Source organism: Vanessa cardui, chromosome 27 (genome assembly GCF_905220365.1).
Source record: "Vanessa cardui chromosome 27, ilVanCard2.1, whole genome shotgun sequence".
NCBI classification, from domain to species: domain Eukaryota; kingdom Metazoa; phylum Arthropoda; class Insecta; order Lepidoptera; family Nymphalidae; genus Vanessa; species Vanessa cardui.
The window spans coordinates 765189-793024 of record NC_061149.1 but is presented as its reverse complement, the minus strand read 5'-3'; the positions used below and the strand labels follow the sequence as shown (position 1 = coordinate 793024).

The following is a 27836-nucleotide window of genomic DNA, read 5'->3' as shown; positions in this document are numbered from 1 at the left end:
ATCCGCTTGAAGTCGTCTGTAGATGTATCGTGTTGGCTAATAATTAGGCTAAAATAAGTCAAGCATGTCGCTCAACGTTATAGCAAAATGCTTTTATAATGACTTTATTCATTTTTTAAGTCAATATCTACAGTATATCTCAATAAACCCATATGCGTGCGATTCTTGCAAAGATTTGGATCGATGATCTAATACGACGTTCGACGTGTTATCAGTTCGAGGGATGACTTTCTAACATATAAAAATGAAAATTCGTATTAATTAGGTACTCACCATTTAAAATAAATATATAACAGCAGTTTTGTAGTTTCAAAATATTTTGAATATGAAAAATACGATGCACTTTATATATTCTGTCTTGATAGCACACAAAAACTTTCACCACACACTATGACACCAGTTCCGTTTAAACACAAATGATAAACATTTAAAATACACCAAATTAGTTATTGAATAATTAACTTTCAGTTTTAAATTATTTTAAATTGAACCACAAGATAGAAGTTAAATTTAACACTTTTCCGTAAAATTGGCTCTACTTTTGAACATGCGCGCGGTACTCTCTGTCGGCGTGCAAACTGAAGTTGGCTTTTGGGTTTACTGACGCGATTGCCCGATGCAACGCACGATGAGCGACGAAACGACACGAGCGAATTCAATTCACCGAAAACTCGTATGTTAGACAAGGAGATGAGATAACAGTCGGATAAACGGAAAGGGATAGGGATATTTACTGTCATGTAGCGGTAATTTTTTTCTCCTTTCGCGCTCAACTTTCTAAAACACCTAGAAGTGATTTCTGATTTATCAATTATATTTTTAAATAATTTTAATTACTATTTATTAAGCAGATATTTGATATTCATTAGTTATTTTTGTGTAAAATATTGTGGATTGCGTATTAAATAACCTATATATTATATTATTTAAGTAACCAGCAATGTTCCGATTGCCGGAAGCTTATTATATTGAAAAGTTTTCAATTCTCTGTTACTTTCGAGTGATATTTAATAATTTATCATATTTTTAATATTACATCACTCATTTTAAAATCCTATGTATAAATTCGCCCTCAATAGATGTGGCTCGTTGGTCTAGGGGTATGATTCTCGCTTCGGGTGCGAGAGGTCCCGGGTTCAAATCCCGGACGAGCCCAAGAATTGTTTTTGTAGTTTTATTTTACTTTTAACGTTAACAACTATCAAGTCCGTACATATTACAACAACTTGGAATTAGCTGCAGAAGTGAAAGTTAATTTGTTTTGCAAGTTTTACAAATAATATTCCATCTTCTTACATATCCTCGTAATATTTATGTATAATAGCCCAATTCGTACGTATTAAAAACACAAGTAACAAAATTCTAACGTAATAATTAAAAATGCACGACAAAATGAACTAGGTACATTTATATCACAATCAGTGAAAGAACTTTCTATAATAATATAAATCAATTGCTTTCGTTCATATCAAGATAGTCATATTGTATATACCTAATATTACATTAATTACAAAAATATTCATAACGTATTTTAAATATAATCCAACATTTTTTATTTTGTTCTATATTAATACTTTAAAATAGAAAAGTAGAAAGACGAAAATTAAACTTATTAATGTATTCGAAAGTACTGGCTATAGATTAATTTCCACGATTCTTTTTCACTCGAATTTCGACTAAAAAACAAAAAAAAGTAGTCCAATATTAAAATAGGGAATTTTTTTAAACATTTTCAATGAATGCCATCTATTTGTAACATTTAATATCATTGTTTAAAAAGCTTACCGTAAGATGGCGCTGGCTACAAATAATGGTATAATGCGGCTAAATACGGTTACCAGTATTGCTATTATATTCTTTTCGCCGAGATGTAAACAACATTTGTTTATGTTATACAACAGGTGTTTTAACTTTTACGTTTTGTGTACCCCGCGCCCCGCTAACGACAACTAAAAGATAATCAAAAAGTTCATGTCTGACAAACTTATCTTAGTAATAGTTTACACTCTTTATTTTATTCAATAACAAGTCAAAACATATTATGTGTGTTTGTAGATTGAAATCGAACATTTAACTTAATTGTTTAAATACGTTTCAAATAATAAAAAAAAGTATAATGTCGTCAAGTGGTAGCAGTTCTTCGCAGAGTCCACCTAATATGGCTTCAATAAGTGATGTTAGTGCTTTATTCCAGACGGCTAAGAAATATGAAGAGCTAAATGTAATTGGAACAGGTTAGTAATAGAAACTTTCAACTTAATGAATAATCTAACCTGTACGCCATGTGCCGGTACAACTAATTAACTATCTCGCGCATTTTTTGAAACGTTATTTAGATATGATGTATATGTCATATAAAAACTTTTAACTTTAAAACTTTATTCATAAAAGAGTATCAACATGGTTTATAGTGGTCTGAATTTAATATCAATTCAACCGGAGTCAAAATAATTGGTCCGTGAAAGAAAAAGACAAGAATAATTAAATAGTGTTATCTCTTTTTTTTTTTTTTTGGATGTATGGAATAATGTCCAAGCCTAGCCATGTAATTAAAAAATTTATATATTCGTCGTATTTATAGTTAAAAATACTTTTTATTTTTCTTGACACTGTACTGTATTCTCAAGCTAGTTATAACTAGCTTGAGAATCCAGTACCAGCAGATTCAAAGGCTAAAAATAATTTATTTAATGAATGTTTTTAATGACATTCATTGAATGAATGTGTTAATTTTGATATCAAAAATATATATTTGAAATCAAAATATTCAGAGGACAAATTTTGACTTGAATTGTGTTCATCAATTTTAAGCCAATTTTATTCTTCTATTTATAATTATGCTTTATAATTATATTTTTATAAAAAAGGTATAAGAAATCCTTGTTAGCTCTAGATACCCTTGATTTGACCTTGTTTTTGGCATTTTAAATTCATATGTAAATGTATATTGTATGTTAACAAAGGAATATAATCAACAATCAATAATACAATTCATATAATAAAATAAAAAACTAGCAGATAAATCTTTAAAATAGAGGACACATAAAACAATCATGGAATCATGTTGAATGACATTAAAATACAAACAAAACACAAATGTTTGATTATATGGATTTTAATCAAATCAAGATACTAATATCTTAATTTATCAAATTCTACTTGTTATTTGATTTTAAAGGAAAAATTGACAAATAAAATGTTTCTTAAGGATTTCAAAGACATGAAAAACACTAAAGAGTATAAAGTAATCTTAATAACAAGGCTATAAATTATCTAGAACAGAAAAAAAGTCTTCCTGATTGGAAATTGAAAGTATTTCAGTTGCTTAAAGATAAAAAGTAATTTAATTATATGTTAATTACATACATATATGATTACTTAGTTTATTTATTAACATAAGAATTAATAACATTAAATGCTTCAATATATACAAATATGAACTAAAACTAGTTACTGTATAAATTTAAATGGTGGCAAGAATGCTAGCAGCATTTCCCCGTTGAATCGCAATTCCGATCTTCTGGGCAAAAAACGATCCAGCCCTCCTGTCACCAGTGGAGGCAATGAGGCGAGGTGTTATACTTTGGATGAAGCTTTTTGCACCACTACTCCAAGGGCCAAGCGTTTCTACAGCAAAAACAATTCCTTTTAAGTTGCTTGATACTTTTTATTCTTAAGCTATGGTATCTTTAAATTTAATTTAAACTTCTGAAAGTGATTTATTGATTTGTAAGTACTCGAATCAAGTATATTTTCATTTTATAATTAACTTTAAAGCTAATTTCTCTTTTCAGGAGCTTATGGAACAGTGTACAAAGCCCGGGACCTCCACAATGGTGGACAAATAGTTGCTATGAAAAAGGTTAAAGTTGCATTAACAGAGGATGGTATACCGTTGTCAACTTTGAGAGAGATAGCCTTACTGAGACAGCTGGAAGCTTATAGGCATCCTAATATTGTCAGGTCAGTTATGCAATTATTTAAATAGCTGTTTATAATAGTATGTCTAAAAGAAAATGTTCGGAATTTGATGTAATATTGGATGAAAAAATTGGTTAATGGTTTTTGGAACCTTGTGGTAAGAGATCATCACTGTTCATAGACATTAGCTCTTTGAGAGATATTAACTAACCCTTACATCACTCATGCCTAACGTGACATCCCTTTTTGAACGGGACAGTCCCTTTTTAAGATTACGAGTTCCGTTGTTCATGAGATTAATTCTGGGACACGAAATTGTCATCAGTTCAGTCGAATGCGAGTGGTATGCGAGTTTGGTATACCGTATACCTCTAATAATTTGTAACTTTTAACCTCACTGATATATTCTTTAAGTCATTCACTTTAAAAAAAGGTTTTTTTTTTCTTGGCTACCTTTAAATTGACTGAAATAAATCAGTGTCCCGTTTTGAGTCAAAAAATAAATGGTCACGTTACTCATGCCTCACCCTCTTCTTCATCTTTTTGACGACCTCCGACCTCCGTGGTCGAGTGGTGTGTACACCGGTTTTCATGGGTACGCCACTCCGAGGTCCCGGGTTCGATTCCCGGCCGAGTCAATGTAGATTATCATTAGTTTTCTATGTTGTCTTGGGTCTGGGTGTTTGTGGTACCGTCGTTACTTCTGATTTCCATAACACAAGTGCTTTAGCTACTTACATTGGGATCAGAGTAATGTATGTGATGTTATCTCATATTTATTTATTATTATTATCACGATATACGTCAAATTAATAATTAAGCATATAAACTTAATTATTAATAGGGTACTATAAAAAAGGGAAATATTGTACAACATCACATACATTACTCTGATCCCAATGTAAGTAGCTAAAGCACTTGTGTTATGGAAAATCAGAAGTAACGACGGCAAACATCCAGACCCAAGACAACATAGAAAACTAATGAACTTTTTCTCTATCGACTCGGCCTTTTCGAATCTGGGACCTCGTAGTGGCATACCCATGAAAACCGGTGTACGCTGCTCGACCATGGAGGTCGTCAAAGAGTATTACACATTGATACACGCCAAACGTCATAACCACGTTATGCGTATGTTTAGATGCCTACTGTTGGCTAATAGTTTTTTCAAAACGGTCACATTTGACAGTTTTTCAGCGGTCTCTTGCATGAGCATCACAACTTAAAAAAAATAATTCCAGGATGAGTTGAGGAATGGAATACTAGTAACTTGTACAGGAATTTAATGGTCATATTTATCATTTCAGACTTCTAGATGTATGCCATGGGGGTCAGTCAGTGGAACGCGACCATCAGCTCGTACTGTTCCTCGTATTTGAACATGTCGAACAAGACTTAGACTCCTACCTCAAAAGAGCCCCTGGGCCACTTTCAGAGAATAGGATCAGGGTAAGACTTTCAGATTAAAGTAGTCTTATGCAGGTTGGTGGATTGGAGTTGAGTGGACATTTTCTTTGACACCAAATCTTCTTTTGTTGAATTTGCCAATGTCCGATTATTAAATTGAAGATTATCAAGTGCATAAGTGTTTTTGCACAAGTTTGTGCACATTAATGCCCTGCGATAGCCCAGTAGTTAGAAACAACAACAGCCTGTAAATTCCCACTGTTGGGCTGAAGGTCTCCTCTTCCTTTGAGAAGAAGGTTTGAAACATATTCCATCACGCTGTTCCAATGCGGGTTGGTGGAATACACATGTTACAGAATTTCTATGAAATTTGTCACATGCAGGTTTCCTCACGATGTTTTCCTTCACCGCTGAGCACGAGATGAATTATGAAGACAAATTAAGCACATGAATCAGCGGTGCTTGCCTGGGTTTGAACCCGCAATCATCGGTTAAGATGCACGCGTTCTAACCACTGGGCCATCTCGACTCGTGATAATGATAAGAAATTTCTTAATTTTCCAGAGCATGTCCTACGATATATTATCTGGTGTGGATTTCCTGCACTCCCACCGAATAGTCCACAGAGATCTGAAGCCCCACAACCTCTTGGTAACATCGTCTGGACGAGTCAAGCTGGCTGACTTCGGACTCGCGAAGACTTATGACACAGAGATGAAGCTGACGAGTGTGGTGAGTGACAAAATGAAAGGGGGGGGGTAACACATGTGCAAACAAATAATAAGTATTGGATAACATTACTTGGTGGTAGGGTTTTGTACAAGCCCGTCTGGGTAGGTACCACCCACTCATCAGTTATTCTACCGCCAAAAAACAGTACTCAGTATTGTTGTGTTCCGGTCTGAAGGGTGAGTGAGGCAGTGTAACTACAGGCACAAGGGACATAACATCTTAGTTCCCAAGGTTGGTGGCGCATTGACGATGCAAGGAATAGTTAATATTTCTTACAGCGTCATTGTCTATGGGTGGTGGTGACCACTTACCATCAGGTGGCCCATATGCTCGTCCGCCAACCTATACCATAAAAAAATAAAATATATATATATATATATATATATATATATATATATATATATATATATATCACATACGTTACTCTGATCCCAATGGCATATTGCATATATGATAAAACTTGGAGATAATACCTGTTGACTTTCAGGCAGGATACATTACATACGTATCATTGTATTTAACTAATATGACTGTATTTTTTAAATGTTGAAAAGTAACTACTGAGTTTGATGCCGTTTCTTCTCGGTAGAATCTACTTTCCGAACCGGTGGTAGCTTCACTTAATTGTTAAATGAGGAATCAAAAGTGCTTGTAAAAGCCTACTTGAATAAAGTTTATTTTGATTTGATCCCAATGTAAGTAGAGGAAAAATCGGTCCGCTGTACATAAAATTCTTCTACGTGATTTTTCGATTGGATTATGTCGGAGGGTGCCCGTGAACCGAAGTATATTGGAAAATATCAACAATAGAAGGAAAAGTTTGGTATGAAAAAGGTGGGAAATTTTGTTCTCTACTAAAAAGATTTCTTCGGTTTTGAACGTAAAACTTACCGTTTCCGAGATATACGCAAAAAAACGTTTTCCAAGATGGCGGCTAACGCTCGCGGTTTCGGGCGACAGAAACTCGGTTTTATACTTGGGGGACACCCTCCTACATAATCCAATCGAAAAATCACGTAGAAGGATTTTATGCAGAGCGGATATCTAAAAATCTTGGACTACTAAAGCACTTGTGTTGTGGAAAATCAGAAGTAACGACGGCACCACAAACAACAAAACCCAAGACAACATAGACTAAGGAACTTTTTCTACATCGACTCGGCCGGGAATCGACACTAACAGACCACAGAGTTAGAAATATCTTGGTTTTAGACCAGTCGTGGGAAACTGAGCGTAGTATGTGATTGTGTATACAATATAGTAGTGGTACCACGCGTGCAGGTGGTGACGCTGTGGTACCGTCCGCCGGAGGTGCTGCTGGGCGTGTCGTACAACACGGCGGTGGACGTGTGGTCGGCGGGCTGCGTGCTGGCGCAGCTGCACTCGCGCGCGCCGCTGCTGCAGGGCTCCTGCGACTCCGAGCAGTTGCACTGCATCTTCCGGTCAGTGCCGTTGCAGCTGATGACAGGCTATGTCACTGGTTAATGTTGTCTTAAATTTTCGCGATTATTACACATTTAAATAAAACTAATTATAACGGATGAATCGAGCACTTTGCAGTGTTCGTGGTCACGTGACCAAACGTCGGGATGTTTAAAAATAATTAATATACGCGATTCATCCGTTATAATTAGTTTTATTTAAATATTTCACTGGTTTTTTAACTCTATATGTAGTAATTGCAGCTGATAATACGCTATTTGACTGGTTTTTAAAATCCATTTTATATTATTTAGTAGAGGTTAAGGTACCCAGTAAAAGTCGGTTTTTATTTCTACACATTTGTCCGAGCGAATAATTGAATAGCGCGCGAAAACGCTACTTGGACAATATGGCGCTGTAATGGGGTCGGTGACGTCACTTGCCTGTATTTTAATCTGTGGTACATATAGTAGGTAAGCAATGTTAACAAGCAAGTGACGTCATCATAAGCCCGGCCAATCAGGAGTGTTTTGAATGACAAACGTTTAAAAAAATGCATTTTTATTTATGGATTGAATTTTTATTTATATTTATGGATGGATTTTTAAAGAGACTTATTAATATTTTCTACTTTCGTTAATAAATAACCTATATGTTTCGTATTGTCAAATAGCCTATTGCTAACAATTGTGTTATCGGCAAGCTTCAGCACAAAAATTCCACTAATCTACAGACAATCTATTGGGATACCTGATAGGTGGTGGTACGTTACACTAAAGTAAAACACCACTCCTTAAACAGTCCAAGCGCCACCTGCTAGAGGTCTAAGATTAGAATCTCATCTTGTGTGTATGCGAACAAGTACATCAGTACTTTCTGTAGTTATTTTTATGGATTAGGTTGACGAACGAGCATATGGGCCACCTGATGGTAAGTGGTCACCATCACACCTAGACAATGACGCTGTAAGAAATATTAACTATTCCTTACATAGTCAACGCGCCACCAACCTTGGGAACTGAGGCGTTATGTCCCTTGTGCCTGTAGTTACACTGGCTCACTCACCCTTCAGACCGGAACACAACAATACTGAGTATTGTTATTTGGCGGTAGAATAACTGATGAGTGGTTGCCCTACCACCAAGTTGAAGAAAATTGAATTAAATGTGATCTGACATCATAAGCGTTATTAAAGATTTACCATTTAGGAAATTCTGCGTGGAACGTAACAAATGGTAATCTGATAGCTCAAGATCAGCGTTGTATGGTGGATATGATAAAACATCCCAACCCAGTTCCAATATTTTTTGGCGAGTAACCAAAGACGTGTGGGGCCTGCGTTATCGCGGTGGAAAACACCCTTCCGATAGGACAATACCGGCCCCTTTTCTTGAATTGCATCATTCAGTTAGGCGTGTAAACTATCCACATTTCGTCGCCAGTGATTATATTTTTCGAATTGCAAATGATGATGCGTTGTGTCAAATAAATTTCCTGGAGCTAGTGAGGGATCCTTGCCTGGGTTTGAACCCGCATTCTTCAGTTAAGTTCCACGTGTTCTAACCACTGGGCCATCTCGGCTCGATACACACACATATTATTAATATAAATAATATTTATCATTGCAGATTGATAGGTCGCCCACCACGGCATGAATGGCCAGAAAACGTGTCAATAGTAGCAGATAGCTTCCCGGAGTACCCGCCTCAGGACCTCGCTGACATCTTGCCCAGGATACATCCCCACGCATTAGATTTAATCAAGGTAATGTATGAGTACAACAACAACAACAACAACAGCCTGTAAATTCCCACTGCTGGGCTAAAGGCCTAGGCCTGGCCTAAGATGCACGCGTTCTAACCACTGGGCCATCTCGACTCATGTATGAGTAACCGCTAACAAATTAATTAATAAAATGAATTAATTAAATTTATATGTATGTCTTGACTAATGATTATGAATTAAATCCAAGCAAACACTTCTAAATTTGATATGCTTCGTAGTTTATATCTTAACCGATGATTGCGGGTTCAAACCCAGTCAAGCACCGCTGTTTCATGTGCTTAATTTGTCTTTATAATTCATCTCGTGCTCAGCGGTGGAGGAAAACATCGTGAGGAAACATGCATGTGACAAATTTCATAGAAATTCTGCCACATGTGTATTCCACCAACCCGCATTGGAACAGCGTGGTGCAATATGTTCCAAACCTTCTCCTCAAAGGGAGAGGAGGCCTTTAGCCCAGCAGTGGGAATTTACAGGCTGTTGCTGTTGTTGTTGTAGTTTATATATGAAAACACTGTGAGGAACTGAATGGGTATAAACTACCTCTAAATCATCAAAAAAAAATCTACTTTAAGGAAGGATTTCTTTTTAAGTCATTTTATTAACATCAGAATTAATAACATTAAGTGCTTAAATATTTACAAATATGAACTAAAATAGTTACTGTATAAAGAATGCTGGCAGCATTTCCCCATTGCATCGCTATTCCAAAAAGAACTCTTAGAAAAGGATTTCTCAGACCAAGAGATATTGACTGTCTTTTACTTTTTTTACAATTCTCGCATTAAGAGTAATTACTATAATACATTAAAAAAATAAAATGTCTCAAGAAATTGATTATAATATCTATAGATCGCTGTTTAAGCGATAAGGCCGCCTATTGTACATTTTTCTTTTCTTTGTTTTTGTTTTACTCCTATTATTTTTGTCTATGGTGTGCAATAAAGAGTATATAAATAAATAGCTTTGGTTAAAAAATTTGATATAATTTTTCAGGGTATGCTAGTCTTCGATCCGGCGAAACGACTGACTGCCTTGGACTGCCTCGAACACCCATACTTCACTGAAGAACCGCTCACATAACACAGTTCAAGGTCAAGCTTCAGTTAAAGAGAGTCAGCAAAAAAAATATATTTATAATCATTTGGGGCAAAATTCTAACCTGAGATATGATCGTTTGCTTGTGACAAAATGTATTAGTTTTTATTTAATAACAAGGAAAGGGGGCTAGACAAAGTGTATTGGCGTCTGAATTATTAAATTTCTATGTGGACTGTCTGATAACCTCCATAAATATTGGGGCTGTATATTAACTACAAATTATAGCGCTAACTAGCTGTGCGCGACATTGTATGCGTTTGAATTTAACAAAAAAAAATATTATTGTAACCTAAGTTACTCCTTATTTTACCAGTTATCTGGCTGTGAAAGTCCCGTCAAAATCGGTCTAGCCGTTCCAGAGATTAGTCGGAACAAACAGAGACAGACAAAAATGGTAAAAAATGTTATTTTGGTATACCATGTATTCAGTAAAAAGGGCTATTTTAACATTACAAATAGACACACCAATTTTATTATATGTATAGATGTGTCTCTAATCTCGAAAACTAAGATGTTATGTCCCTTGTATAAGTTTACTGTATAATTATTTGATTTTCGTGATAGAATATGCCATGAGAACCATTACACTGTATACCAACCCAAATGGATTTACACCAAGCCCTTCCACCAAGCAATCGCATCAATTTTGACACTTCTATAAATGATATCGCCACCATATGACTTTGTCTAGGCCCACTATCAGCTTGTTATGTCCCACAACTGGGCTATCATCTTAAGAAGATGAGGGATTCTGCCCAGATTGGATAATGATTTTCATAACTTTGTTTTCCATACAATCATAATGGCTTGGCTTTGAATATAGTATCTACAGTTTAAACTGTGGACCCATGTTGAATCTATAACATAGTATAAAAGTCACTCTATAGTAAAGAAATGCTGATATTCTAATAAACAGATATGTTATATCCATACTAAACAACAGAAAAAAGTGCGCCGCGCCGGGAACCGTTTATTTTACATTTCGTTACAAGTAAAAAGGATAGCTTGATAAAAACAATAAGTGAAAGGGATAACTAGATGTTTTAATTACGCAAAACGTATTACTACGTAATTATGATGTATTACTACGTAAAACGACTAAAGGCACACGTCCCAATTGGGACGTTTTCTAGTCTTCACTTTTTGCTCGTTAATAACATATCTGTTTACTAGAACATCATTGAAGATCTACTATATTTAGTATCAGCATTGCATGCAAAGCCTGGTGGAGTATCTAGTTTTCAATTAAATCTACAGTGAACCCGTATGGAAATCAAAGTTAAAATATCATAAATAATTTGCAACCCCATATTTAGTAATTAGTTAGATATTAATTAAGCCCACCAATAAGCTTACTTAGTTTTTAATTATTTTTTATTACACTCAAGATCATGTTTTATGAAAAACGGTATGCGAACCTAATGGCCAATCAAGAAAAAGCGTTCGGAAACGTTAGTTACAGATACAGAAATATTGTTTAAAGACGGCTTGTACACATGAGAAATATATGTACGTAAAAAAAATCAAAATCAAAATATACTTTATTCAAGTAGGCTTTTACGAGCACTTCTGAATCGTCATTTAACAATTAAGTGAAGCTACCACCGGTTCGGAAAGTAGATTCTACAAAGAAGAACCGGCAAGAAATTGGTATTATAATTATGAAATTTACTTTTTGAGCTCCTGTATAAATCTGCAATTACCGACTATATATTTTATTAACGCACAATATTTTCATCAATTTTACGAATATGTCACCCACCGTTCGCTATATATTATAGCACAAATATATAATTCAATATGGCGCTATCATATGTAACTAAAAATGTGCTTTATAAAAGTGGAATATTATGTCAATTATGAATTTAACCAATCAAGAAACTAAACAGTTTATACTCGTATAAGTATTATAGTAGGAAATATAAATGAATGTAACAGTCGGGGTAAGAAAAGGTTCGTCACCTTAAGATCTATTTTCGCGTGCTCAGTACGAGCGATAATCTGCTCTACCGATCGAGAGTGACATATTGCGTCGCAATGATTCGATGTCTAGATTCAAAAGGTACTAAGAGTTTAAGACTTGATAAAGGATAATTTGAAAACTGATGAAGGTATTCTTACTCTGACTGTAAATCTTTAAAATAACTTTCTGCTTCATCTAAATTAAATTTCAAGATCAATTTTTCGTTTGTGGTGTAAACATTGAATCCGTTATTTGAAATGATAATCAATAAATATTTCTTTGAATATTAAAAGACATATCGGCCATTAACAAATATAAAAAATAAAAAAAAAACAAATGACCCTCGGTAATCCGGCAAACGCTCTTGTGTATGTAAAGGTACATAATATATATCACTGCTGGGCTAAGAGTACATCTCGTCTCGTAAGAAGGCTTAGAGATTACTCCACAACACCGCTCCAATGGTTCACTAGATACTTTAAATGAAGTGTCAGAATCTCATCTGAAATATGTAGGATTCCATAAGATTTACTTTCACTGCTGAACACGAGATGAATTATAAACATGAATCGCATGCAATTTCAGCCAATAAGCTTATTGGCTGAAAATTAAAAGAACGATTTGAATTAAATCGGCAAAGTTAAAAATATCTGCGAAATTTTATTACACAAACGAATAAGTTAAATTAACGTGGTTATTTTTATTACTGCAAGTATTTAAAATGGGATATTTATTGCGTTTATTTTTGTTGGTGGAGCTCGATATTTCGACATTATCCACGAATGTCTTGTTCACGAGACTGCAGTTTGCGGGTAGATGTTGATAATGTTAGAAGTGTCCATATCGGACTACCTCCTTTCTCGTACGTTTGCTGCGTAAACACCGGTCACCACTACAATTTTCACCCCTACTATTGTCGCTTGTTTTACGTATATACAACAAATAAAACTAAAAAACATGTTAAAAAATCCGTTTTAAATACTTGTAGAAATAAATGATTGGTTTCAAAAAGGATTTATTGACTTTGTATAGTCCAAAAATTGTTGTTATAAGTTTATCTCTCGTGTTCACACAAAGATTATCATCTATCAAAGTGGTCAATGTTACTGTACACACAACATTGAGACAAATATATTTAAGGTAACTGTAAATATTCCACCTCTATAAGGTAACATAAGGGGTTAGTTTGTTTGTGCCAAAATGTGTATCACTGGATTCCAGATTACCGAAGGGTCCCCAAACACGATAAAATCGAATTGCTTTTCTTTAAAACCATTGATAAAATAGATACATAAGTTATGTTTTAATATTCTGTGAACAAAAAAATCCTTAATTAATTTTAAGTACAATAAATGTTCCTTATTAAGTGATATAAGAAATAATTTTGATAAATATACAATAATTTTTGTAACATCGACATTAAATATATAACTTGTTTTATTTACACATTACAAATAGTTCCCTTGTCACATTCCTTTCCACAAAAAAAAAGACTTTCGTGAGGAAATTAATTCAAATATAGAAGTATCAAACTTAATGATAGTCTAATTAAAACATTCAATTTGTTGCGAATCCCAGGAATAATCTTTTACCAGAACGCTTAGATCTCTGATCTTAGGTATTATTTTTATGTTTATTTAGAATATAGTTACAAATACTACAAATTAGTGTTATATATTGATAGTTAGGGAATAGTATCGATAATATCGCTTATTGTGTTGTCACAAGTTAATGTTATCGATAATCCAGTTATTTTTCGGTATTAATACTTTTTCAAGATAAGTTTTTTTGGTAGATCACGTAACGTCACTATATTTTATGTTACGACGTTCAAAACGATACTACATCGATATTATTGGTTAAAACTAATATCGATAGTACTACCGATATCGTGAATAGTTTTCGAGGTCAACTTTAGATAATCAAACTATCGATAGTTTTGCAGCACAGTAGAAGATCTACTTCCTTCTTATACAATGTTTTATTCAACCGATATCACTGTTGAATCGGTCGTCAAAAATAACGGATTTCAAATCCAGGCAAGCACAGAACGTTTTCAAAAATAAACATATGTATAAATTTGTAGGTCGTAACGCTAGCGCGATTTAACTTACCAGTGGTGCCATCTCTTATTGTTATTGTGAATCACGTAGCATAAAATAAAAATTATATTGCAGATCCCAATGCTTACCATTACAAAAAACAAGTCACTGCTCCATGACCAAAAAAAAAGTAACTAAAACTTTAACATAAAGTCATAAATATATTTTATTATTACCATCAACATTGGAGGTCTAAGGAGATAAAAAACACCTTTTCCTTGATAATAAACAGATTATATCGTAAAAAAATTGGTTTTCTCCAGCAAGTCAACCCTTTACCGTAACATTTTAAAAATAAATATAGGTATATACTTTCGTTATTATTAAATTGCAATTTAAAATAATATTTGTGGGTATAATTATATATTCTAAAACAGTACATTATAATCACTTAGATCAACTAGTAGTGCTTAAATTTTTGATCATCGATATGGCAACTTAGCACCGCGGCCATGTTCTTTTCGCTTCTGACGTTTGATCGTTTCGCGTGTTTCTTTTAGGTTAGTTTTGGCTCGAGACAATTTTTTGTGTAATTTATTACAAATCAGTGAGTTAATTGTGTTTAAAATCTTATTTCAGAAAAACAAAATGCAGAACGACGCTGGTGAATTCGTTGACTTGTACTGCCCAAGGAAATGGTGAGTTGATCTTACACATATGAAGTCTCATTGTTTTAATGCAATACCACGATTCGTGTTATTAACATTCTGTTTGAAAATTATTATAATTTAATAAGTGTTGCATGCAACATTTACACATCTAAGAATGCTTTTATGGAACAACAATATTTATTTTTTACTTTATATATAAATCAGGAAAAATAGTGATTTGTTTAATATAACCTCATTAATATCCAAATATCTTTTATTATTATGATTCTTCTGTTTTTAGCTCTGCGAGCAACCGTCTCATCCACGCTAAGGATCACGCATCCGTACAACTTGTGATCGCTGATGTGGACCCAGCCACCGGCCGCGCTGCTGACACCAACAAGATGTACGTCATCTGCGGTGCCATCAGACGCATGGGGGAGTCTGATGACTGTATTGTCAGACTAACCAAGAAAGATGGGATCTTAACAAAGTGAGTCAAACTTAATTTTTGTCATCGGTTCCTTTTTAAATTTGGTACAGAGAAATATGATGTTTTGACTGTATTTGATAAATGCAATCTTAACAACTAACACATTATGTACCAATAATTATGTTAGAAATGAATTATTTAAACTTGAAAACAATTAACAAAAATATATATCAATATTTAGTTTTGGCATTAATCTGTATTCAAACTTAAATGTTGAGTGAGCTTGAATGAGATAAAAGTTACAGCACATTGATGACATATACATGATTATTATCCATATTGATTTAATTAATTACATTGCACGATTGAGATGTCTTGTGCTTATAGTTGAGTACATTATTACACTGACAAAAAACTGAGCTGAGATGACTCTGCAGTTAGAATGCATGCAATTTAACTGTTAATTGCCTCTTCAAACCCAGACAAGAACCACTGAATATTCATGTGGTAAAGGAAAATAGTGAGGAAACCTACATATGTATTCCACCAACTTGCGGGTGGGTTGGCCTTAGCCAAGCCGTGGGAAATTGACAGGCTGTTTTTGTTTGTTGATAAAATACCATTTAGAATTTCTCCAAACATGTGATTAGGAAGATAAATAATTGAAAACTAGTTTTGTGCATCTTATATTTAATCATAATTAAAAACTTCATGATTTGATTAAAAAAACTAATGTCTTGTTTCAGGAACTACTGAGTATTTGTGTAAGAAGCATATTTTATAAGAAAAAAAAAAATCAATAAAAAATCATAAAAAGTCAACTTGTTTTATTTCTTGTTACATTTACGGCTTGTGTATTTTCAGTTCTGGACATAGGAGTAAATGAATCTGTAAATTAAATAATTCAATATTATAAACTATGAATTAAAAAATATATGGTTGTTACTGTTAAAAGATATTCAAAATATGCAATTTATGATTTTTAAACAATAGTAGCCCGCATATTTTCTCCCGTTTTCACATTGGTAAATGGGCACCACCTCCCATAGATATTGGCGCTGTAAGAAATATAGGCCTTTCTTTAACCAGTCCCTTGTGCATGTAATTACACTGGCTTACACGCCCTTCAAACCAGAACACAACAATACTTAGTAATATTGTTTGGCGGTAGAATATCTGAGTGGGTGGTACCTACACAAACGGGCTTGCACAAAGCCCTACCACTAAGTAAACCATTACCGTACGGTTAGGTGTTAGGCAATAAAAAAGTACCCCATGTGTTTCCTTGATGATAAGTTAAATTTTAATAATATAGTATCAGTGATATAATTGAAAAAGCAAAAAACAGACAAAGTTACTTCCGCATTTCTAATAGTATCGACCTGTGGGCTGGTAACCAAGGTTTAAAACAGTGAATTAAATATTGGTCTATTATTATGAAACCATAGTTTATTTAACCAGATATGTATGTATTGTTAATAGTCTATACTGTAATGGATTTTTTTTCTAAATGCCAACTTAAAACTATTAATACCGATATACATCTAGAAACGCGGTAGCGGGTCAGCCAAGTTCAGGTAACAGATATTTTCTCCCAATTTATGTACCTAGGTCTTACCTCAATATTTATAAAAATAATGCATTTTATATGGCAATTAAAATTTTCAACAAGTTACCAGATGAAATACAAAATTTACCAATAAATAAATTCAAAATAAGGATAAAATTGTGGCTTTTAGAAAAATGCTATTATGACATAAAACAATATTTAAATAATTAAAAATACTAATTCTTTAAGACTGCAATATAGATATAATATGAATTGGATATATGGATAAATATAATGTTAATATTAATTTTTAGTCCCTTTTACCGCATGACAAATATTAATTTCTTCAATTCAATGATAAGTAGTGTAATCATAAGTTTATTTATTCCAATATTGTTTAGATTGATATTCAGTTTTTATTAGATATTGACATTTTTTTTTTTGTATAAATATTTTATTCAAGACATGATGGTTGCCTTAATTATTCCAATTGTGTAGTTTGATTGCATGATACAGTGTAATATAGTATAATATTTGCATACCAAAACGGTTGAATATGATAAGGACATAATTACTGTAAGATCTTATGTAACCATATTCTTGCAAATAAATTTCATTTCATTTCATTTCATTTCAAAGACTTAGTACAATTATTATTTGACAAGATTTAATTAGTTATTGAAAACAATATACCAGGAACATTTATCTGCCACCGCCACACCCCGGTCGGCCGCCGGGGGGAGGGCGGCAGATTGTTTTCTTCTTGCAGGCTCTCGTCCCCGCGACCAACCACGCCGCGCACCACGCCACCCACCACACGTAACGCCATAGCAGTGAAAACACCTAAAGTATAAAATCAGATTACGTTTAATAACTGTATACTGTATCGAAGCAAGATTACGGGATTTTCAATTTGTTGGAACTACCAATACAGGCAGGCAGGTAAAATTTGACAATTGTTCCTTTGAAAAAATTGTAGCAAATACGCTTAATTTAAAAATTATTTAAAATATTCTTCGATTATTATCTATTTCTCTGATATTTTACACAAGTCGCCCGCGGCTACGTTCGCATTTTAGGGTGTTGGTTGTCATGTGATAGGCTACTAAGTAGCCTATGTCCTTTGTTGGAGTTCAAATTTGGTCGTGAAAGAGCGACAATTAGACAGACAGAGTTACTTTTATATTTATAATATTAATACAGATTACGCCAGAAACAAGAAGGCTATGTACGTATAGCGTCTATCGTTTGATATCTCTATACTGCTGTGGTATATCTATAATATCCCGATTAGGTAGATCTAACTAATCTCAATTATGAGCTATGAAAAATCGAGGTAAAATGTATGTAGCTTGTCGATAAAAAACGATTTCCAAAGCTAATCAAGATATCAACAAAAGGCAAATATATAATTATAGATATTCTTTTTTTATTATTAGTAAACGAAGAAAAGTTGGAAGTCGATCAGAGGTCAGTTAACGGCACTTTAGTTATACCACGGCGGTGTAATATTGTGAATTAGTAGTTAAATGACGCTAAAGATTTGATCAATCAATCAAAATAAACTTTATTCAAGTAGGCTTTTACAAGCACTTTTGAATCGTCATTTTACAATTAAATGAAGCTACCACCGGTTCAGAAAGTAGACGGTTCAGAAAGTAGATTCTACCGAAAAGAACCGACAAAAATCTCAGTAGTTACTCTTTAAAAAATACAAAGTCAAGTTAGTTAAATACAATTATTTTAATTAATATATATTGCTTAGAAGTCTAACAGGTATTAACTCCACGCTTTCTTATCATCTATAAAATCTTGTATCAAATAATAGTCCTTTTTTTACCAATATATTTTTATAAACGATTTGCATTTACGATACGACAAAGTTAAAAGTGTCTGCGGAATTTTTTTATAGAAACGGCCCCAAGAAAGATTTATTGACTTTTCGAGTCGGAAACTTGGCGTTATAAGCTTATCCTTCTATAGTTTGTTCGCGTTAATAATGCAGTGAGTTGTCATTGTTTACCGGCTTTACTCCGCCCCCTGACCAATCAAATTTTTTTTAACAGCAGGATGAAGGTGTATGCATATTTGTGTTAAAATTCCAACAAATTATATTTGTTTTAAAGACTTAAGTTAGTATAATGTATGTATGTAAGTATAATGAATTTAAAAATACACATTAAAGTAAAAAATCGTATCGGGGTGTTTAATCAACAAAATTCTTAACAATATATACAATCGTTTGCGAATCTTGCCATCGCGATGTAGAAATTTAAATATTTTGACATAACGTCATCTAGTAGCTATAGGTTACATTAATTATTACGTATGTACAGCTTGAATAAATTAAATATAAATATATAAATAAACATAATTTAAATTATAAAAATAAAAAGATCAGTTAATAATTAATTAAATGTGAACTTGACTTTGTAATTTGAAAAGATTTGATTGGTCAAAGGGGGCGGAGTCAGGCCGGTAAATAATGACAACTTACTGCATTCTTAACGCGAACAGACTATAGTGCATATACAATGATTATCACTGATTTTTATCAAATTGATCAATGCTACTGTAAATATACATATATTGTTGTAAATATATTGCGACGCAACTGTGAGTATTCCTACTTTGTTAAAAACATCCAGACTCTCCTAGTCTCTAGTTCCTAGATTATAAATAGACCAGATTGCTCTCTGTTGTAAAATAAAGATAGATTCAATATCTGCAGCGTTATCCCAAAAGTAATATGCCATATGACATAATACTGTGAAAATAACCAAAATAAACTAAACGAGCGGTATCAATATCAGTTAGTTGTCTAACTTTTCTAACCACCTATGGTGCGGAGCTGAGACTTCATGTTAGGGTTGATAAATGAGGACTCCACTGAAGTTTGGAATCCAATTCTATTCCTAAGAACACCGTAGTATCAGCTACCTCAAGACGGTCGTCGTTTAAAGATATATTATAATTTTGCTTTCTAACATTGGGTAGGGTAAAAACTACACATTTTGTTTTTTGAGAATTCAAAACTAAATTATTTAAAACCAATTGTGTATCTGTGATAACCAATGTAAACCAATTGTGTATCTGTGATAACGCACCGTTCACATCGTCATAGTCAGTTTTTTCCTGTCATCCTTAAAAATCAGTGAAGTATCGTCAGCAAACAACACTATATCACAAATACCTTTAGCATAGAAATGAAGATCATTTATATATACTAGAAATAGAAAGGGACCCAAAATGAAACCTTGTGGTACTCCTATTTTAACGTAGATCTAGAAGACTTTAATGAAAACTTGCTGGATTCTTTGACTCAAAGTATTAAACTATGAGATCAAGAGCTTTACCTTTAACACCGTAATATTTGAGCTTATAAAGAAGCGTTTCGTGTTTTGCACAATCAAATGCTTTAGATAAATCACTGAATACTCCAATAGCATTCTGTGATTTTCCCAAGCATCATAAATATATTTGAGAGTGATAAATATGCATAACATAAGTTACATGCCGTAATACTTAGTTTATTTAAATTACTGAGACTTACCATTATTCTGTTAATTAAAAAGGCTCAGTTGAAGTTCTTGTCATCTACCAGTACTTGGGCTTGCAACCGCCGGGACAGCGCGGGGGGCGACAAGACGATTTTCTCTTACAGGCAAAAGCGCTTACAACCTAAATTAATCAACAATATTATTGACAAGCCAAGAAACAAGTTGAAACATATTAAATAGTGTCATATACCTAGTACAATGTTAAAATTTTGAACAAATTACAAATGGTATACTATTCAGTTGATTGGTTTCACGCTAACAAATAAAGCTTTTTCGCAGGTAACTCGAATAACCATTAAGATGGTGATTTTGGTGATAAGTAAATTAAGTGTGTAATTAATTCAAGGGTGGTTCCACGAAATATCCAACTTGCCTACTTCCCTAGACACTCATAACATTCTTAAAACCTTTGACCATAAAACTTGAAAAGTTCGAACCATTAATTACAATATTGCATTGCCTCCACTGGTGACAGGAGGGCTGGTTTGTTTTTTGCCCAGAGGATCGGAATTGCGATTCAACGGGGAAATGCTGTTAGCGTTCTTGCCACCATTCCACGCGGTCAAGATTTATACAGTAACTAGTTTTAGTTCATATTTGTATATATTTAAGCATTTAATGTTGTTAATTCTTATGTAAATAAATTTATATTTACATTACTATAAATTAATTACAATTCGACTTTCAGTAGGACTAAAGGTTTTGTTACGTCATTAAACGTCATGGCGTTTAATGATGATAGAAATTATTCAAAATATTTGAACTTTTAAGAGAATGCGAAACGTTGAATATCTTATATAGTTTTATTACCATGAACATCTACTCCTTTAAAGTAATAAAAAAAAATAACGAATAAGAAAAAGCCGTTTGACCGAGATACGACTACAAGCAACGCTTAGTATCAAAATGTTCAAAGCTTACCTGTATCAAAAGAAACAAGAGCCCGCAGAGACCAAGTTCAAAGTTATTCATATTTACTTGAAATGTAATTTATATTTTAATTCTTTCCAACATATTAGTTTTTTTTACATGTTTTTCATTTTTATATATTATTATTATATGTATTATGAACTTGTAATTTTGTCATGATTGAAAATTTCTTTTGTTCTGTCAATTCAACTTAATCGTTATATTAGTTTTCTGATCACTGACGCTGTCATCGTTAAGGAGGTTCTACGGTAAAGAAGAATCGTAGAAAAGTGTATTAGTTCGTAAGTTAGGGACTCAACTTGTTCATGTAACAGTAATGACGCTGTGAATGCCCTTATAATTCGTATATTTTCAAAAGAATTATTAACATTAAAGCCTTTGCTATATAGTAAAGTAAAAAAAGTAAAGTAACAGTCTTTTAATATCCCACTGCTGGGCTAAGGCCTCCTCTTCCATTAAGGAGAGGATTTGGAACATATTCCACCACGCTGTTCCAATGCGGGTTGGGGGAATACACATGTGGCAGAATTTCAATGAAATTAGACACAAGCAGGTTTTCTCACGATCTTTTCTTTCACCGCCGAGCACAAGATGAATTACATATATAATTACATATATATAGAGGTGCTTGCCTGGGCTTGAACCCAAAATCATTGGTTAAGATGCACGCATTCTAACCACTGGGCTATCTCAGCGATAGCTTTGCTATATATATAAATAAAAAATAAATAAAGTTACTGAACAAATCACGATTAAGTGGAGTGGTGGCAAGAATACTAGCAGTATTTCAGCGTGGAATCAAAATTGCGATCCTCTGAGCAAAACCAAGTGGCCTGGCAAAATATTACATTTCTAACAAGTGTATTTTACATTTAAATAAAACTATTTATAACGGATGAATCGCGTATATTAATTATTTTTAAACATCCCGACGTTTCGAGCACTTTGCAGTGTTCGTGGTCACGGGCAGACAGTCTGCCCGTGACCACGAACAAGGGTTGAATTTTAGTTTTAGTTGAATCTTTTTGTTGATAAAACTTATGAGGTTCCTTTGTTAAGAAATTCTAAGAAATAGCGTTGAGTTTGGAAGTTGACATTTTATAAAGAGACGCAAGTAAAGCAGTTCGCTGTACACCTAAAATTTGAAAATAATGGAAAAGAAAGTACAGAAAAAATCGGCCAGGTGGCCACCATTATTATCCTCGTATGTCAAAATGTTTTTTTTTTTATATCTGATGAGACAAATTGTAAACTGTCGTAATACGATTGCAATTTAACGCATTATTTTTCGCTATATTGTAATCTATCGAAGTTAAACTGTCAGATTACAATCTGTCCCGCGTCAAAATGTCAACTGTCGAAAGGTCTGCCTGATTGGCCAGTCTTATTGTTAGAGCAACCAATAATATGTCACCGTTATTATTCGGTAGTGTAGTAGGTTCTTATTTTAAAACTATTTAATGGATTTGATGGATGACAAAGCTTTCAGCATCCTACTCTGATTTGTAGGTTGCAGTTCATATGCAGATTTCGGTAAAGCTTTTGATTAAAATTTTCATTAAATAGTTAATATTTTATTCATTGTAAGTAATTCGTTGGTTAATATGTAATTTTTAATATTTTATGCATACTAAGATATTTGGAGTGGTTATTAATCCACTTGTCATAGCATAAGTTCTAGAGTTCCACAGGGCTTAAGCTTGGGTCCACTTTTTATTATTATTTCTTTCTCAAACTCTTTCTAATATTTAGTTACTAGGTTATAATATATAGGTACTTATGACTGAATGTTAAGTTTTATACAATTATTAAGTGGTAAGTGCAATTTGATTTGCTTATATATATTATTATCAATCAATTAGTACATTTAATGTTTTACCGTCAAAGAGCAGTGTATAGTATTGTTGTGTTCCATTTTACAGGGTTAGTGACCCAGTGTAGTGTAGTCGTGGATGGTGAGAAACCTTTAGCTTCTATGTTTTGATTTAAGATAAAAGATAATATTGCGATAGTGTACGATACTAATAATAAATAACCAGTAGGTAAAACAAAAACAAGAATTAATTGATTGCAAACTTTATTTAAAATAAAACAATACATGACATCACAAATGATTATAATGCTAAATCAAATAAAAGTTTCGAAGAATTATTTATTGAAATACTGTCTTATGATTCGCCAGTAGCTGCGACACAGCGCGCATACGGATCGAGTTCCTTTGACCTGGTCACCCAGCGCATCCGACTCGTCTTCGTGTGCGGTCTGTGTTTTGTGCGGACGACTGGAGCCTGTGCGTTGGCTGTTCGCTTGTAACTCTTGCAAGCGTTTAGCTTGCGAATATAACTGATAACATATATGACAAGAAGATATAGCCCAATTTAAGTGACTATAAATAGGACTATAACTTAAGTGACTATAATTTGATCCTTAGCTTAGGTCTTCTAAGAAAGTTAGGTTAACGGAACTTAAAGATCATTTAGAAATATATGTAAGGTTTGTTTGACAAAATAACTATATTAACTCACATGCAAAGGGTTGTCCAAGTCGAAGACATCGCTAACCGTGTTGGTGTCACTCAGGCAACTGGAATCGGTCGTATTGTTAAAGACTATTCACTTAATCTACCAATAATATGCTGTAAATGTGATGATGTGACAACGCAGGCTATAATATAAGTACACAAGTGTTTGTGCTAACACAGATGCACTCCAGACGTTCACTCTGATAACGTAGGACGACTAATCTCAGACGACCGGAAAGAGTTCAGACTTCAGATCCATGGCTTTACGTGCTTACCGACACATAAAAGTCCCCCAGACTTGACATCTTTCAAACTGTAGGCTGTTATTGATAATAGGTATATCAATAGCAGACAGAAAAACTTAGAATATAACTTTTTAACAACCCGACCTGGAATTTGCTTCCTAGACTTCTGGATCTGCTTTCTATCTCTAGTTATTACACCAAAGAGGCAGACAGTTAGTAATCACATCACATAATGCTTACAATTTAATTGTTTACGGTAGACAACTCCGGTTTGAGGTGAGTGAGCCAGTGTAACTACAGACACAAAGGACATAACTTACTTCAAACATTTGTTAAAAACTTCTCACCTAGGAAAAATGTAAGGAATAGACAACTTAGGGTCACGTGACCTTGATAACATAAAAATATTTAAAAGAAAGTCACCCATCGCCAGCAACGTGATTAACGCCTTGTCCCATTGTCGTGACATTCATCGCGTGCAGTGTTTTGATTTGACGTCTCTCAAGAGATTGATTTATGTTAGGCTGTACACGATCGTTCAGTCTGCTCGTATGAAGTACCTTTTGGAAACATCTTATATTACTAAAAAATAATTAATAATAGATCATATCATATTAATTTCATTAATTCTTTAAATCATCTTCATTTACTACTATGAATCGTATTTATTGTTATCAAATTTCAACTTATAATTGGGCATTTTGTGTTTTACCCTTTTATTCTATTAATAGAAATCACGATTTTCCAGAGCATGGCATTTTTAAAAGAGGCATAATATTTTATGGCATTTTTAAAGGCACAAAATAATTTATAGCATCTTTTAATAGGACATTTTGCAGGTAACCTTTACTGTGTCATAATTTATTTCCCTTCCATCGTCCGTGGCCACCACCTTGTCGCACATGGACACTGACTCGGAGGACTGTCTCACAAGTCGAGTTTGGACGGGCACGCGCCGCGTCGCGAACAGCTGGCTCAATTCATCCAATTTTCCCATTATCAACTTGTAGGTTTTACAGGAGTCAGACTTCGAATGCAACAATTTATTATGTTATGGCAACGTTGAAAGATATAGGTACTTAACTAAGAAATAATTGTCTACTAGCCATCAACAAGAGGTTTTTATTAGCTACTTGAAGTGGGTTTTTTAAGAGCTGCTAAAAGATTCTTGTTTTCGAAGAGTCGGTAAAAAACCTACTGAAAACGTACCATACAAATTAAAACAATCTTTTAATATACATAATAATATTTAAGTATTATAATAGATATTACTTAACGCTGTTAAATTTGATCTATGAATATAAGAATAATAGGCAATATAGTATCAAAATCAAATCAATATCAATATAGTTAAATGCGGATTCTTATGGAGATACTCACACGATGTTTGTCTCGCATCTTAACATTTCTTGTACTACAACTGCTGGACGTAATGTCACTGGTACACGGTGAAAGATTTCGATCCACGCGTTTAATTTGGCTCACATTTTGACCGAAATTTTGTCTCACACACAAAGTGTTCGCATTCAAATCGGAATTCATGTATTGGCCAATTTGATTTGTATTTTGGCTCATACAGTTATAAGTCTGAGTCACTTGGGGAGTGTTAGGAGAGTTTTGTCCATCGTTCGTGACGTTCGGAGTTACTGTTTGAAGGATATTTTGTGCGATTTGCGGTTGCACTAGTTTCTCGCAAAGAGCAGCGACTCGAGCTATTTGTTGCTGCTGTTCGCGTAACGCCTTTTCGCAAGCAGCTTTGAATTCGCGCACTGACGCGTTTGAACCAGCCACTCGACTTGAATCGCGAGATTTGTCTATGTTGCCTCGTCTGTAATAATTTTATTAATACAATATAGTTGTAACCTATCTTATATTAACGAAATATTGACAAAACTTCGCTAACGTTGTAAGTATGACTCACTTAACATAAGTTCATACACATATCAAATGATAGAGCGTTGCCTCAAAAATTAATATTTACTTAAACTCAGATTAAAAATTCTTTAAAGAATTATTCATTGTGACGTAGAATTATACTTTTTACGTCGCTATTGAGGATTGACTTCTTCAAACTATTTAAAACATTAATAATAATATCGAGTTAACTTTACGATACTGTTAGATTTCACGTAGAGGGTAATTGGGTTCAGTTAGGCTTTCCTACCTCTGTGGTCGATATCTCTGCCTCAGATAACTACCATCAGACAATCCAGAGTCGTGGGAATACTGCTTGCAGTGATCCCGAGTCTGTGTGTGCGATGGTAGTGGACTGCTGTCGGTACTGGAGCTGACGTCTACTGGTATTCTGTTTATACCACCCGCGTCCACGATCAAACGCTCACTGTAATATTAAATGCATTATATTTTTGTTACATCAGCTATTCTTAAAAGTGACATTACTTTTTGACAAGTCAAAATATATAGTATGTATACCAATTATCTGGGCGATGGTTTGATCAACCTAGAAGGCTAGGTAGTAGCTGCTTTAACTAGTATCAGCGAGTTTAACGTGGAGTGAACATTTTGAGTGGTTGTTTTATAGGATTTTTAGAAACTACCACGTGGTATAGATGTAGATGTAGTGCATATACATATGTATGTACTACATCTCCTGCGCATATTTCAGGCTTTTGTTCAGCCAAGAAATTATTATCAACTATCAATACTAGTACTGAATTGTTCTCCATAACTATTTCTTGATTAATATATTTAAGTTACCTATTATTAAATAAAATATTTGTTGCATTTGTATTTGCAGTAACAGTTATCTCAAACATGGGTCGAAGTTTTAGAATACTTCTAAGTTAATCAAATATATATAATCTACGGTTACCGGGTGTGCTGAGGCCGGTGTCGCGAGGGTCGCACAGTAGCGCGCATGTAGCGGTCCAGGTCTATGATGTCCGTGCCGTTTACCCTTGCGGGAGTCCCGCGGGACACAGTCGACGCAGACATGGCGCCTTTACAGCATAAATAAGAAACATGTTCTTACAAAAACTGGATATATCGAAAGTGTCAAGAATTATTTGGGCTTTGATACGCTAAATATGTTTTTTATAAGTCATTATGACTTATAAACCTGTCTGAAGTACTTTTTATATTAAATGGAGTAATCATTCGCAATTTAAAGGTAACAGTTGCAAAGATAAAATATGTATGATAGAATGTGAGTTATTTCAGCAAATTATAGCACTAAAACTGAAAAGGTAATTTTAGTTGTCTTAGATTTTCGCGATTATTACACATTGAAATAAAACTAGTTTTAACGGATTTATAGATAGAAGAAGATAGAAGATAGACCGAGTCTACCCGTGACCACGAACGCTTTAAAATGCTCGAGACGTCGGGATGATAAAAATAATTAATATACGCGACTTAAATCCTTTAAAACTAGTTTTATTTCCAGATAATTTTTCAAACCGTGAATAAGGGGTGAAATTATATCTTAACCTATATTTTACCTGATTAGTGGTAGGTGGTAGGCCTCCAGTTTGTTGCTGTACACGTAACTGACACACGACGCATGTTTGACGTCTGGCAAGATGGCAAGCGTCATATTGACTACATCTGTATTT

At 33.8% G+C, this 27836-nt stretch overlaps 4 protein-coding genes, 1 long non-coding RNA gene and 1 other non-coding gene across 8 annotated transcripts in view; 3 read left to right on the top strand and 3 right to left on the bottom strand.

Annotated features, from left to right (window-relative positions):
• Positions 1–609, bottom strand: part of LOC124541103 — an 89842-nt gene extending 89233 nt beyond the window's left edge. For both annotated transcript variants that reach the window (XM_047118931.1, XM_047118932.1), the window contains exon 1: positions 274–609. The gene's annotated coding sequence lies outside the window, so the exon portion shown is untranslated. The remainder of the gene's footprint in view (positions 1–273) is intronic.
• Positions 610–1083: 474 nt separating this feature from the next.
• Positions 1084–1155, top strand: Trnap-cgg. Its single transcript has one exon. It is a non-coding gene; the product is annotated as a tRNA-Pro (tRNA).
• A 738-nt stretch (positions 1156–1893) lies between these two features.
• Positions 1894–10648, top strand: LOC124541084 (cyclin-dependent kinase 6). The gene is made up of 7 exons (XM_047118909.1): positions 1894–2234; positions 3795–3963; positions 5229–5370; positions 5893–6060; positions 7342–7502; positions 9111–9246; positions 10264–10648. Exons 1-7 carry the CDS (start codon positions 2117–2119, stop codon positions 10348–10350), a joined length of 981 nt encoding a protein of 326 aa, XP_046974865.1. The 5' UTR covers positions 1894–2116; the 3' UTR covers positions 10351–10648.
• Positions 10649–14791: 4143 nt separating this feature from the next.
• On the top strand, positions 14792–16240 carry LOC124541094 (40S ribosomal protein S21). 2 transcript variants are annotated; one of them, XM_047118920.1, is made up of 4 exons: positions 14793–14933; positions 15013–15071; positions 15325–15516; positions 16203–16240. In XM_047118920.1, exons 2-4 carry the CDS (start codon positions 15022–15024, stop codon positions 16210–16212), a joined length of 252 nt encoding a protein of 83 aa, XP_046974876.1. In that variant the 5' UTR covers positions 14793–14933; positions 15013–15021; the 3' UTR covers positions 16213–16240. The 2 variants fall into 2 exon arrangements, with proteins under 2 accessions (XP_046974877.1, XP_046974876.1); XM_047118921.1 differs by lacking the exon at positions 16203–16240 and having other exon boundaries at positions 14792–14933; positions 15325–15520.
• Positions 16241–17704: 1464 nt separating this feature from the next.
• Positions 17705–21664, bottom strand: LOC124541018. Its single transcript, XR_006967183.1, has 3 exons — positions 21487–21664; positions 20559–20686; positions 17705–17848 (listed from the first exon to the last, which is right to left on the bottom strand). It is a non-coding gene; the product is annotated as an uncharacterized LOC124541018 (long non-coding RNA).
• A 1941-nt stretch (positions 21665–23605) lies between these two features.
• LOC124541174 lies at positions 23606–27806 on the bottom strand. The gene is made up of 8 exons (XM_047119036.1): positions 27723–27806; positions 27095–27221; positions 26426–26602; positions 25642–26089; positions 25106–25288; positions 24685–24821; positions 24021–24078; positions 23606–23838 (listed from the first exon to the last, which is right to left on the bottom strand). Exons 2-8 carry the CDS (start codon positions 27214–27216, stop codon positions 23644–23646), a joined length of 1320 nt encoding a protein of 439 aa, XP_046974992.1. The 5' UTR covers positions 27217–27221; positions 27723–27806; the 3' UTR covers positions 23606–23643.
• Between the last annotated feature and the right edge of the window lie 30 nt (positions 27807–27836).